This window comes from Arachis hypogaea, chromosome 19 (assembly GCF_003086295.3).
Source record: "Arachis hypogaea cultivar Tifrunner chromosome 19, arahy.Tifrunner.gnm2.J5K5, whole genome shotgun sequence".
Classification (NCBI taxonomy): domain Eukaryota; kingdom Viridiplantae; phylum Streptophyta; class Magnoliopsida; order Fabales; family Fabaceae; genus Arachis; species Arachis hypogaea.
This window is the reverse complement of record NC_092054.1, coordinates 57,405,354-57,418,389: the sequence shown is the minus strand read 5'-3', so window position 1 is coordinate 57,418,389 and position 13,036 is coordinate 57,405,354. Positions and strand designations below refer to the sequence as shown.

Genomic DNA, 13,036 nt, shown 5'->3' with positions numbered 1-13,036 from the left:
TTGGGCAGAGAACTGGCGTTGAACGCCAGTTTACGTCATCTATCCTTGAGCAAAGTATGGACTATTATATATTGCTGGAAAGCCCTGGATGTCTAATTTCCAACGCAATTGGAAGTATGCCATTTCGAGTTCTGTAGCTCCAGAAAATTCACTTTGAGTGCAGGGAGGTCAGAATCCAACAGCATCAGCAGTCCTTTTTCAGCCTGAATCAGATTTTTGCTCAGCTCCTTCAATTTCAGCCAGAAAAATACCTGAAATTACAAAAAAATACACAACTCATAGTAAAGTCCAGAAATATGAATTTTTCCTAAAAGCTAATGAAAATAAACTAAAAACTAACTAAAACATACTAAAAACTATATGAAATTAACTCCAAAAAGTGTATAAAATGTCCGCTAATCAAAGGCCTACGCTGATTATAAGAGACGTAACTTAGAATTTTCTGTGGGTGATCAAGTTTTTCTCCGAGTGTCACCTATGAAAGGTGTGATGAGGTTTGGCAAAAAGGGTAAGCTTAGTCCTCGCTGTATTGGTCCTTTTGAGATCTTGGAACGAATAGGCATAGTGGCGTATCACTTGGCACTACCACCTGATTTGTCTATGATTCATCCAGTATTTCACGTGTCTATGTTACGTAAATATCTTCATGATCCAGCTCATGTACTTAGTCCCCAATCAGTGGAGTTGAAAGAAGATTTATCATTTGAAGAAAAACCTATTGCTATAATTGATCAACAAATAAGGAAGTTACGTTCAAAAGAAGTAGCCTCTATAAAAGTAGTCTTGAAGAACCATTTGGGGAAAGAAGCAACCTGGGAACCTGAGAATGTAATGCGCGACAAATATCCGTATTTGTTCGAAACTTAAGGTATTTTCGCGTTTGAAATTCGGGGATCGAATTTTTTACGGTGGGGAGATTGTAGGGTCTAATTAAAAAAAAAAACAAACAACAATGATGGGCCAAGCCCATAACCTTTCCTTCATTTCTTTCTACTCCAACGGCACACACAAACATTTCAATGTACACATATTATTACATCACAGAACCACCCACCGCCAATGCTACTCTCTGATCTCGCCTCCTCATGTCACTTCTTCAATAATAATTTCATATACTTTTATTTCAATTAATTTCACTACTCTTCTATTCCAACTCTATTATGCTCTATCTATTGTGTTCTCTTATGTTGGCTTTTATTCCAAAACTCAATTGAAGTAGTCTAAGCTTGAAGAAAAGAAAAATCACCTTTAATTCAAGAATTACTAATTATTAAGACGTTAAGGTGATTCTTTAGATTGATAATTACCTATATTTTTAATTTTTGTCATGTTTATAATTATGGATATTAATAAATCCAAAAATTTTGGGTTAGGGTAAGATAGAATTTGGGATTTTTTGGTATACAGGTTTTATTATATCAATTGATATTAAGATTAACTTATTAGAGTTATTATTGTTATGTTTGTGGTATTAGATACTCAAAAGAACCACTCTCCTTGCTTGTTGGAACCTATGGAATAGAAATCCCTCTCTTGAATTTTAGTCTGTGAGTAAACTTTGTATCTATGATTAAATTTTAGCATTTGCATCATTTTTATAATTTTTGAAAATAATTTTATAATTTATTATTTAGTTATTTACTAACTTATTTGTCAACATGATGTTTATGTTAAATATTTTACAAAGAAAATCCCACTTGAGACATAATATTTTACGTTGAAATGAATGAAGTGGTTATTTGAGAAATTAAACTTCAATGTAAATATTATCTTACATATACACTTTGAATGTAAATTTCGTATTGAATTTGGATAAAGTTATTATATGAATTATTACTATTGAATTGATGATGTATTTATTAATTTGTTTGATAACTTTTAGTTTGATAATAATTTATATGTCAAAATATTTTGAAAGGTTTTATGACAGAAACGGTAGCTAGCGGCAGCAAGCGCTAGACTTGTTGCACCTTGTCAGTATATAATTGCATTTTCAGGACCATATGAGATGAAATAATTCCTGTCTGTTTCATGTCCACAAAACTAGTGGAACATATCTGTTTTAGAACTCACACGAAGAAAAATACCTAAGTGTGATTTCTGTCCATTATTTTGATTTTTCTGGATTAGATAACCTTCCGCGTATATTATTATAAATAAAGAAGTTTGAATGTTTGATATTCATAATTAATTATCATTGTGTTTGAGTATAATTTTATCATTATTACTAAGGTGGATTTATTTGAACTAAGAGTTTACTAATTATACAACTGTCTCTTGTGGGCCTATTGATGCTCTGCTTACTCACTGAATTGCAAAACTTACTCTGTTGCTCTTTCAATTTTTTTTCAGATATGGGCCTTGATTCTAATCCAACTTCATCAGTTTCGCTCTAGTTTTGTTTGTGTTAGGGAGCTCTTTACTGTTTAAGGGCCTAATATTTTGTGTAAATAGCTTTAAAGCTCTTTAGACTTGTTAAATTGCTCCATGTGACACAGGCAGGATCCGACATTGGTGACTTGAGTATATTGCTTGTAAATATCCTAGTAGATGAAACTAATAGACTATGCTTTGCTGTAAAATAGATTTGCTAAGTATGTTTTAAATATGAGGCTGAGTGTTTCGAGGGTTACCTGAAACTGAAGGTCGATCTCGGATGAGATCTACCGTGGTGGCCGGAGTTGTCGTGTCCGATTTGTTAGATCTGGTGGCCGGAGCTGTCGTGTCCGACCTGGTAGAACTGGTAGAGCTAGAGATGTTGCTGATCCTTCGTCACCAGAGGGTGGTGGTACCTGCAAGAGACTCCGATGATTAAGTTAGCATGGGCTTTAAGCAGGTTTTTAGTAGAATCAGAGTATGAGTTATACCTGGGTGCTCTAGTGTATTTATAGTAGTGTGGAATGATCTTTCTGGAGATAAGATAGTTATCTTATCTTATCTTTGAGTGAAGTCACCTTATCTTTTAGGGAAACCGCCTTATCTTTCTAGGCTTTTGCCGCCTTTAGTTTGGGCTGCGTCTTTTTGTGTGGGCCTACTTTGGGCCTCTATGGAGATTTGGCCGAGCTCTTTGTGAAGAGGTCTGTAATAGACCAACCTTCTAAGAGGTCGGCCAACCCGGTTCTTTATAGCTCAAACCGATGTATGAACAGTGCCCCTGCTTAAGCTTCGATCTTCCTTGTGAGGTCATGCTTCTTAGCTTCGATCCCTTTGAGGGAGTCGTGCTCAAGCATCTGTCTGGCTTGTTTCTTCATTGCTTTGCAATCCTTGAAAATTAGAGGTTTCGTACTTCCCAATCCGACCTCTTTTGAGTGGTAGTGTGGGTTTTCTACCTTGCCCTCTGGATCACGCCTTGCTTTAAGTTTGTGTTGACAACCCTCTGCTTTGGCGAAGTTATCCTTGCGGCTTGATATCCGGGCCCTTAGTGACTTGTCCGATGACTTTTTAGTGTTCTTTATATAGAACCTTTTTTAGTCTCGGATGACGTTCGTAGCCCCATTTGAGATTGTGCTTTCTTTGAGTGGAGTTGTATCCCTTTTAGCTAAGCACATTTGAGCCTTAAGTTGTTTCCCAACCTTTTGGCTTGTTCTTTTTTGAGATCATTTTTGCACCTCTTCTTAGCTGACGTCAACCTGTACAACTTTGCTCCCCGAGATTTTTAGTCACATTCCAACAAGCTTTTTAGGTAGTGTTCCGATAAGGAACCTTTTCTTTATAGTTTGTTTGGATGACTTTTTAGCTCTGTCTTCGAGGCTATGCTTTTCGCTTTTTAAGTAGTGTCTTTTTTCAAGACTTCGTACTTTTCAGCGAAGCACTTCTGGCTTTGGCCTTTTGACCTTTCCTTGGCCTTTGTGAGATGTTAATAGAATGTTGGTACTTTACTGTTTGACCTCTTTTTGATTAGATCTTGTTTAGTCCGTCTTCTGTTTAGGCGGAATGACCTTTAGGGCTAACTTGTCCGACAACTTTTTAGTGTTCTTGGTAGAACCTTTTTAGTTAGTCTGAACAATTTTGATAGCCTTGTCATAGAGCCGTGGCTTTTTGGGCAGAGCTATGTCCCTTTTAGCACAGGCTTTTCGTTGGTCCGACTTCTCGTGTCGATCCGAGCTGTAGCTTTCGTTAGTCCAACTTCTTTGTCGGAGCAATCTGTAGCTTTCGTTGGTCCGACTTCTCTTGTCGGTCCAATCTGTAGCTTTTGTTGGTCGACTTCGCTTGTCGGTCCAATCTGTAGCTTTCGTTGGTCCAACTTCTCTGGTCAGTCCAGGCTAAGTTATTTAGTATTCCTTTTTTAGTTAGACCTCGTCAGGCCACTTTTTATGGATTACTTTTTATAACTTCTTGCATTAATCTGTTTTTATCGCTTTCACCTTGCCGATCTTTGTTGAAATCGGACGATGAATTTGGTTTTCATCTTTGCCGATCTTGTCAAAATCAGGCGATGAATTTGGTTTTCATCTTTGCTGACCTTGTCGAAATCAGGCGGTGAATTTGGTTTCTACCTTGCCGACCTTGTCGTGATCGGGCGATGAATTTTTGCTCTCAGATTAATGCGTCTTGGTAGGAAACTTTTTAGGGAATCTGCAAACTTTTAAACAATAAAATAAAGATATGAATAAGAGTGTGTACATGTTAGTGCTTACCCTTCTAGGTCGGGCAATCTCTTAGATCTCAGCCTGGAGCCCTTCTTAGATTGCAGGCATGCCATGACCTTGGTAGCTCTCGCCCTTCGAGGTCGGACACTTTGTGGTGACCTTTCCCTAATACTTCTGAACAACTTGGTATGGTCCTTTTCAGTTGGCTGCTAGTTTCCCTTCTCCTGACCGACCTTAGGTCCATTCGACGCTTTAGTGCTTCCTCTCTAATTCGAGCTCTTCCTCGGACTTCTGGAAGTAGGTCGAGCTCTTCCCTTTGAGTTTAGGAGTTGGTATCTTCGTTGTTCTTGATTTGAGCCGTTTCTCATCTTCTTTTCTGTAGGTTAGTCATTCTTTTCTCTCTGTTTTTTTTTTTTTACTTTCGACAACTGTGCATGCTTTTGATGTAAAGCTTTGACTTTGTATTGGGTTTTTGCTCTAAATAAATTTGGTTCTTTCTGCAAAAATTTTGTGTCTTTGATCATTTGTTGTGACTTTTCTTTTGTCGTTTGCCTTTGAGAAGAATGTGTGCCTTGCTTAGGGTTTTGTTATTGTTCCTGTTTCTTTTCATCGTTGCCTGACTCCTTTTGTACAAAAGTTATAGCTTTTGTTTTGACCTTTTGTTTGTTTGGGTATAGATTGTCGACTTCTCTTTTCTGTGTTCTTGCCCTGTTGTTGCCTCCAAAGGGTTCCCCTAGACTTTCGTGTAAGTCCTGGGGTTTCCCTTTTACTGCTATATCTGACACTTGATGTTTTACTGTTATTGTCTGAGTTGTTTCCTTATTTGCCCGAGTTGTTTAGTAGTAACCCCATTTTTATTTTTCTTATGTAGGAATATTTGACCTATGTCTTCCCGCAAAAATAATGCTGAGATGTCTACTAAGATCCCGGACGGCATGTCTGACTGGCTGGATTCCATAGTTTTAATGTGTGTTCCTGAGTACTGTGTGCGACTTAAGAGGTTCCATAGAATTTGTAGGGATAGGGATGAGGAGAAGAATCATGAGTTAGTGTCGCCAGACCCTGAGGAGAAGGTTTGTTTTCCTTCCTTGACTCTGGGGGAACGACCCTGACCTGATATGGTTAGGACCTTTTCTTCCTCTGACATTGATGGATTTTGCAGTGTTTCTTGGATGAGGCTTCTATTATTGCCCCCTGGTTTGGTGCTGGCTAGTTTTGAAAGTGCATCAGCTCGGGCATTCTGTTCCCGAGGTATATGTTGGACCTCATATCCCCCGAATTGTCCGAGCTGTTGGTGCTGGCTAGTTTTGAAAGTGCATCAGCTCGGGCATTCTGTTCCCGAGGTATATGTTGGACTTCATATCCCCCGAATTGTCCGAGCTGTTCTCTGGTTTTGTCCAGGTATTTTTTCATGGTGGGATCCTTAGCTCGGTAGCTCCCTTTTATTTATGAGGTGACTACTTGTGAATTACTGAACACGGTAAGCTTTTGAACTCCTACCTCCTTAGCCAGCCTTAAACCAGCCAGTAGTGCCTCGTATTCAGGTTGGTTATTTAGCTCGATTTGGGTTCCCTGATCGCTTTCTATAATTACATCTGCGCCATTCCCGGTTTTGTTTGAAGAGTCGTCCACGTAGAGATTCCATTTTGTGGGAGTTCCTGGGGGTGTCAGTGTACTCTGCAATGAAGTCGGCCAGATACTGTGATTTGATGGCTGTCTGAGCTTCATATTGAAGATTGAATTTGGTTAACTCGACTTCCTACTGTAGAATTCTTCCAGCTAAGTCTGTTTTCTGTAGGATGCCTTTTATAGGCTGGTTGGTCCGAACTCTGATAGTGTGAACTTAAAAGTATGGGTGGAGTCATTGAGAAGTGAGTATGATTGCGTAGGCGACCTTTTCTATCTTTTGATAGTTTAGTTCGGCCCTTTGTAGAGCCTTAATGATGAATTAGACGGGTTGTTTCCCACTTTCATCTTTTCTGACTAGTGCTGAGGCTATTGCCCGACTTCCCACTGCGAGGCATAATATGACTTTCCCGTGGTCGGGTAAGAATGGGTGGTTGCCCCAAGAATTTTTGAAATCTCGGAAGGCTTGTTCGTACTCTGTTGTCCTATTCAAACCTCTCTCCCTTCCTTAATATACCTCTTTGAGGTTTCTTTTGTGAGATGATTTAGAGATCCCTCCTCCTGCGAATCCTCCATTTATCATATGAACATGTCTCGCAGGGATGTGAGGTGGATGTTCAACTCGTCTGACCTCTTCGGTGTGAGGTGGACGTTCAACTCGTCCGACCTCTTCAGTGTGAGGTGGACGTTCAACTCGTCCGACCTCTTCGTCCCTTCTTCTTTTTCTTGGTTCATCCGCTTTATTGGCTAAGTACCGATCTAATCGCCTTTCTCTTGCCAATTTCTCTATGACATTCTTTAAGTCGAAACACTCTTTAGTAGGATGTCTGTAGATTTAGTGGTACTCGCAGTATTCTGTCCGACTTCCCCCTCTTTTGATTGGGCGAGGTGGTGGGATCTTCTCAGTGTTGCATATTTCTCGGTAAACATCCACAAGAGACACCCGAAGAGGGGTGTAATTGTGGTATTTTCTAGGCTTCTCATCGGGTTGATCTTCTTTTTTCTTGGTCTCTTTATCCTTGTCCCGTGGTGGGTTAGGAGAATCCGGTTTTTGAGCTGTCTCCCAATCGGGAGTTCTCCTCCATATTGATATATTTTTCCGCCCTTTCCTGAACCTCATTTAGAGATGTTAGGTACTTCTTGGATATTGAGTGGCTAAAAGGTCCTTCTCTTAGGCCATTGATGAGTCCCATGATGGCCGCTTCTGTTGGAAGACTTTGTATGTCAAGGCATGCTTTGTTGAATCTTTTCATGTAGCTGCGAAGGCTTTCCCGATCTCCTTGTTTAATTTCCAGTAAGCTTGGAGCGTGTTTGGCCTTATCTTTCTGGATGGAGAACCTGGCAAGGAACTTTTTAGCAAGGTCATCAAAACTTGTGATGGATCTTGGAGGCAAACTATTGAACCACTTTATTGCTGTCTGGTGCACGGAATTGTGATCACACTTTTCACAACTCCGGTACAACTAACCAGCAAGTGCACTGGGTCGTCCAAGTAATAAAACCTTACGCGAGTAAGGGTTGATCCCACGGAGATTGCCGGCTTGAAGCAAGCTATGGTCATCCTGTAAATCTTAGTTAGGCGGATTCAATTGGTTATGAGTTTTGATAATTGAAAGATAAATAAAACGTAAATTAAAATAAAGATACTTATGTAATTCATTGGTGGAAATTTCAGCTAAGCGTTTGGAGATGCTTTGTTGCTTCTGAACCTCTGCTTTCTGATTGTCTTCATCCAATCATGCGTGCTCCCTTCCATGGCAAGCTGTATGTTGGTGGATCACAGTTTTCAATGGCTACCATCCGTCCTCTCAGTGAAAATGGTCCATGAACAGTTTCTATACGGCTAATCAACTGTCGGATCTTTCGTCTCAGATGAAAAATACCAGGCACAGCTACCGCACGGCTAATCATCTGTTGGTTCTCACTTGTGTCAGAATAGGATCTCTCTATCCTTTTGCACACTGTCACTATGCCCAACATTCGTGATTTTGAAGCTCGTCACAGTCATCCCATCCCAGATCCTACTCGGAATACCACAGACAAGGTTTAGACTTTCCGGATCTCAGGAATGCTGCCAATTGGTTCTAGCCTCTACCACGAAGGTTCTAATCTCACAGATTTGAATGCTCTGTTGTCAGGAGAGGCAAGTCAAATGCGTGGATCAGAGACCCAATAGACTATACTCCGGCTGTCGTCCAATGACTACGTTGAATATCATGTAGACCGCTTGTGGTTGTCAGGCACGCGGATCTTGGCTAAGCGAGTAACGAAGATAGCGGGTGATTGTCACGGGTCACCCCCTTCATCCTGACTTAATTGAATTAGGTACGAGAGTATATCTTGGAGAAGAAGTAAGCATGAATTGAAAGAGAAATAATAGTACTTGCATTAATTCATGAAGAATAGCAGAGCTGCGCACCTTAATTTATGAGGTGTAGAAACTCCACCGTAGAAAATACATAAGAGAAAATAACCTAGGCATGGCCGTGAGGCCAGCCAAGTATGAAGTTTATAAAAGATGAAAAAAGATGATAAGATTCTGAATACAATAGGAAAGACTAGTATTTATACTAAACTAGTTACTAAGGATTACAGAAATTGAGTAACTAAGTGTAGATAGTGCAGAAATCCACTTCCGGGGTCCACTTGGTGTGTGCTTGGGCTGAGCATTGAGCTTTACACGTGCATAGGCCTTTTCTAGAGTTAAACACCAGCTTGGATGCCAGTTTGGGCGTTTAACTCCAGTTCTGGTGCCAGTTCCGGCGTTTTACACCAGAAAAGGGTCTCTGGCTGGCGTTTAAGCGCCGGTTTGGGCCATCAAATCTTGGAAAAGTAAAAAATATTATACGTTGCTGGAAAGCCCAAGATGTCTACTTTCCAACGCAATTGAGAGCGCGCCAATTGGGCTTTTGTAGCTCCAGAAAATCCACTTCGAGTGTAGGAGGGTCAGAATCCAACAGCATCTGCAGTCCATTCTCAGCCTTTGAATAAGACTTTTACTCAGGTCCCTCAATTTCAGCCAGAAAATACCTGAAATTATAGAAAAACACACAAAGTCATAGTAAAGTCCAGAAATGTGATTTTTGCATAAAAACTAATAAAAATATAATAAAAAGTAACTAAAACATATTAAAAACTACCTAAAAATAATGCCAAAAAGCGTATAAATTATCCGCTCATCACAACCCCAAACTTAAATTGTTGCTTGTCCCCAAGCAACTAAAAACAGAATAGGATAAAAAGAAGAGAAAATACAATAAATTTTAAAATATCAATGAGGATTAGTTTTAATTAGATGAGCAGGACTAGTAGTTTTTTGCCTCTGAATAGTTTTGGCATCTCTCTATCCATTGGAGTTCAGAATTGTTGGCCTCTTTAGGAACTCAGAAATACAGATAATGTTATTGATTTTCCTAGTTAAGTTCTTTTTGATTCTTGAAAACAACTATTTTATGCGTCTTGGCCGTGACCCTAAGCATTTTGTTTTCCAGTATTACCACCGGGTACATAAATGCCACGGACACATAACTGGGTGAACCTTTTCAGATTGTGACTCAGCTTTGCTACCTGCTAAAGTCCCCAGTTAGAGGTGCCCAGAGTTCTTAAGCACACTCTTTTTGCTTTGGATCACGACTTTAACCACTCAGCCTCAAGCTTTTCACTTGGACCTTCATGACACACGCACATGGTTAGGGACAGCTTGATTTAGCTGCTTAGGCCAGGATTTTATTCCTTTGGGCCCTCCTATCCATTAATACTCAAAGCCTTGGATCCTTTTTACCCTTGTCTTTTAGTTTAAAGGGTTATTGGCTTTTTGCTCTTGACTTTTGGTTTAAAGAGCTATTGGCTTTTTCTGCTTGCTTTTTCTTTATTTTTCGCCTTTTTTTTCGCAAGCTTTTGCTTTTCACTGCTTTTTCTTGCTTCAAGAATCAGTTTTATGATTTTTCAGATCACCAATAACATGTATCCTTTTTCATTATTCTTTCAAGAGTTAACTATTCTTAATTCCAATTTCAAACATGCACTGTTTAAGCATACATTCAGAAAGCAAGAAGTATTGCCACCACATCAAAATAGTTAAACTAATTTCAAGATAAATTTCGAAATTATGCACTTCTTGTTCTTTTGTAAATAAAAATATTTTTCATTTAAGAAAGGTGAGAGATTCATAGAATCATTCATAGCTTTAAGACATAGACTCCTAACACTAATGATCATGTAATAAAGACAAAAACATAGACAAAACATAAATCATAAAAACCAAAAACAGAAAAGAAAATAAACAAGGAGATTAAAGAACAGGTCCACCTTATTGATTGTGGCTTCTTCTTCCTCTTGAAGAACTAATGAAGTTCTTGAGCTCCTCTATGTCTCTTCCTTGCCTTTGTTGCTCCTCTCTCATGGCCTTTTGGTCCTCTCTGATTTCATGGAGGATGATGGAATGCTCTTGGTGCTCCATCCTTAGTTACTCCATGTTGGAACTCAAATCTCCTAAAGAGGTGTTGAGTTGCTCCCAATAGCTTTGTGGAGGCAAGTGTATCCCTTGAGGCATCTCACAGATTTCTTGATGAGGAATTTTCTCATTCTCTTGTTGAGGTCCATGAACGGGCTCTCTTGTTTGCTCCATCCTCTTTTTAGTGATGGGCTTGTCCTCTTCAATGAGGATGTCTTCCTCTATGATAATTCTGGCTGAATTGCATAGGTGACAGATGAGATGAGGAAAGGCTAACCTTGCCAAAGTGGAGGGCTTGTCAGCCACCTTGTATAGTTCTAGAGGTATGATCTCATGAACTTCCACTTCCTCTCCAATCATGATACTATGGATCATGATAGCCCGATCCACAGTAACTTCAGAACGGTTTCTAGTAGGAATGATAGAGCGTTGGATGAACTCTAACCATCCTCTAGCCACGGGCTTGAGGTCAAGCCTTCTCAGTTGAACCGGCTTGCCTTTGGAGTCTCTCTTCCACTGAGCTCCTTCTACACAAATGTCCATGAGGACTTGGTCCAACCTTTGATCAAAGTTGACTCTTCTAGTGAAAGGATGAGAATTTTCTCTCATTATTGGTAAGTTGAATGCCAACCTCACAGTTTCCGGACTGAAATCCAAGTATTTCCCCCGAACCATTGTGAGCTAATTCTTTGGGTTCGGGTTCACACTTTGATCATGGTTCTTAGTGATCCATGCATTAGCATAGAACTCTTGAACCATTAAGATTCTGACTTGTTGGATGGGGTTGGTGAGAGCTTCCCAACCTCTTTTTCGAACCTCACGTCGGATCTCTGGATATTCACTCTTTTTGAGCATGAAGGGGACCTCGGAGATCACCCTTTTCTTGGCCACAACTTTATAGAAGTGGTCTTGATGGAGCTTTGAGATGAATCTCTCCATCTCCCATGACTCAGAGGTGGAAGCAACTGCCTTCCCTTTCCTCTTTCTAGAGGTTTCTCCGGCCTTAGGTGCCATTAATAGTTATGGAAAAACAAAAAGCAAAGCTTTTTTCCACACCAAACTTAAAAGGTTTGCTCGTCCTTGAGCAAAAGAAGAAGGAAAGGAGGAGAAGAAGAAGAAATGGAGGAGATAGAGGAGTGTTTTGAATTTGGCCAAGGGGGGTTTAAGTGTTTATGATGTGTGAAATTGAAGGTGGTAAGTAAGGGTATTTATAGGGTAAGAGAGAGAGGGAATTCGTGTAAGAAGGGGTTGGGTTTGGGAGGGAAATGTTTTAAATTTGAATGGTGAGGTAGGTGGGGTTTTATGATAGGTTTTTGGGGAATAGTGGATGGATGTGAGTGGTGAAGAGATTATGAGGAAAAGGGTAGGACTTGATAGGTGAATGGTGTTTGAGGAATAGGTATTGATGTGATTGGTTAAGGGTATTTCGGGAAGAGTATTATGGAAAGGTGTGAAGAGGAGAGAAAAAGATTTGGGTAGGTGGAGATCCTGTGGGGTCCACAAATCCTGAGGTGTCAATGAATTCTGGTTCCTGCACCTTTCTGGCGTTTAAACGCCCTTGGTGTGCCATTTCTGGTGTTTAACGCAAACTCTGCTGCCTTTTCTGGCGTTAAACGCCAGGCTGATGCTTCTTTCTGGCGTTTAACGCCAGCCAGACACCCTTTTCTGGTGTTAAACGCCAGTCTGTCTACCAATTCTGGCGTTTAACGCCCAGAATGCTGCCAGACTAGGCGTTAAACGCCCATTCTGTTATCCTTACTGGCGTTTAAATGCCAGTAAGCCTGTTCTCCAGGGTGTGCTATTTTTTATGCTATTTTTTTATTCTGCATTAATTCTGCAGCTGTTTTTGTGATTCCACATGATCATCAACCTAAAGAAAACATAAACTAACAATGGAAAATGAAATGAAAAAGTAATTAACATAGATAAATAAGATTGGGTTGCCTCCCAATAGGCGATTCTTTAATGTCAATAGCTTAACAGTGAGCTCTTATAGAGCTTCATAGACACTCAGAGCATGATGGTGGCCTCCCAACACCAAACTTAGAGTTTGAATATAGGGGCTCTGTTTGACTCTGTATGGAGAGAATTGGATGAAGCTTTTCATGCTTCTTCTCCATGTTTACAGAAGAAGATCCTTGAGCCTTAAACACAAGGTAGTCCTCATTCAATTGAAGGACTAACTCTCCTCTGTCCACATCAATCACAGCCCTTGCTGTGGCTAGGAAGGGTCTTTCAAGGATGATGAATTCATCCTTATCCTTCCTAGTGTCTAGGATTATGAAGTCAGCAGGGATGTAAAGGCCTTCAACCTTCACTAAGACATCCTTTACAAGTTTATAAGCCTGTTTCATTGATTTGTCTGCCA

The 13,036-nt window shown here is 40.0% G+C and overlaps 1 protein-coding gene across 1 annotated transcript; it reads left to right on the top strand.

Moving 5' to 3' along the window:
- The first annotated feature begins 477 nt into the window (after positions 1 to 477).
- LOC112778374 (uncharacterized) lies at positions 478 to 867 on the top strand. The gene has a single exon (XM_025822696.1). The coding sequence runs from the start codon at positions 478 to 480 to the stop codon at positions 865 to 867; it is 390 nt and encodes a 129-aa protein (XP_025678481.1).
- Positions 868 to 13,036: the final 12,169 nt, after the last annotated feature.

What these genes read in the sequence shown, in the direction of transcription:
- LOC112778374 (XM_025822696.1), top strand. Translation starts at nt 478, where the DNA reads ATGAAAGGTGTGATGAGGTTTGGCAAAAAGGGTAAGCTTAGTCCTCGC.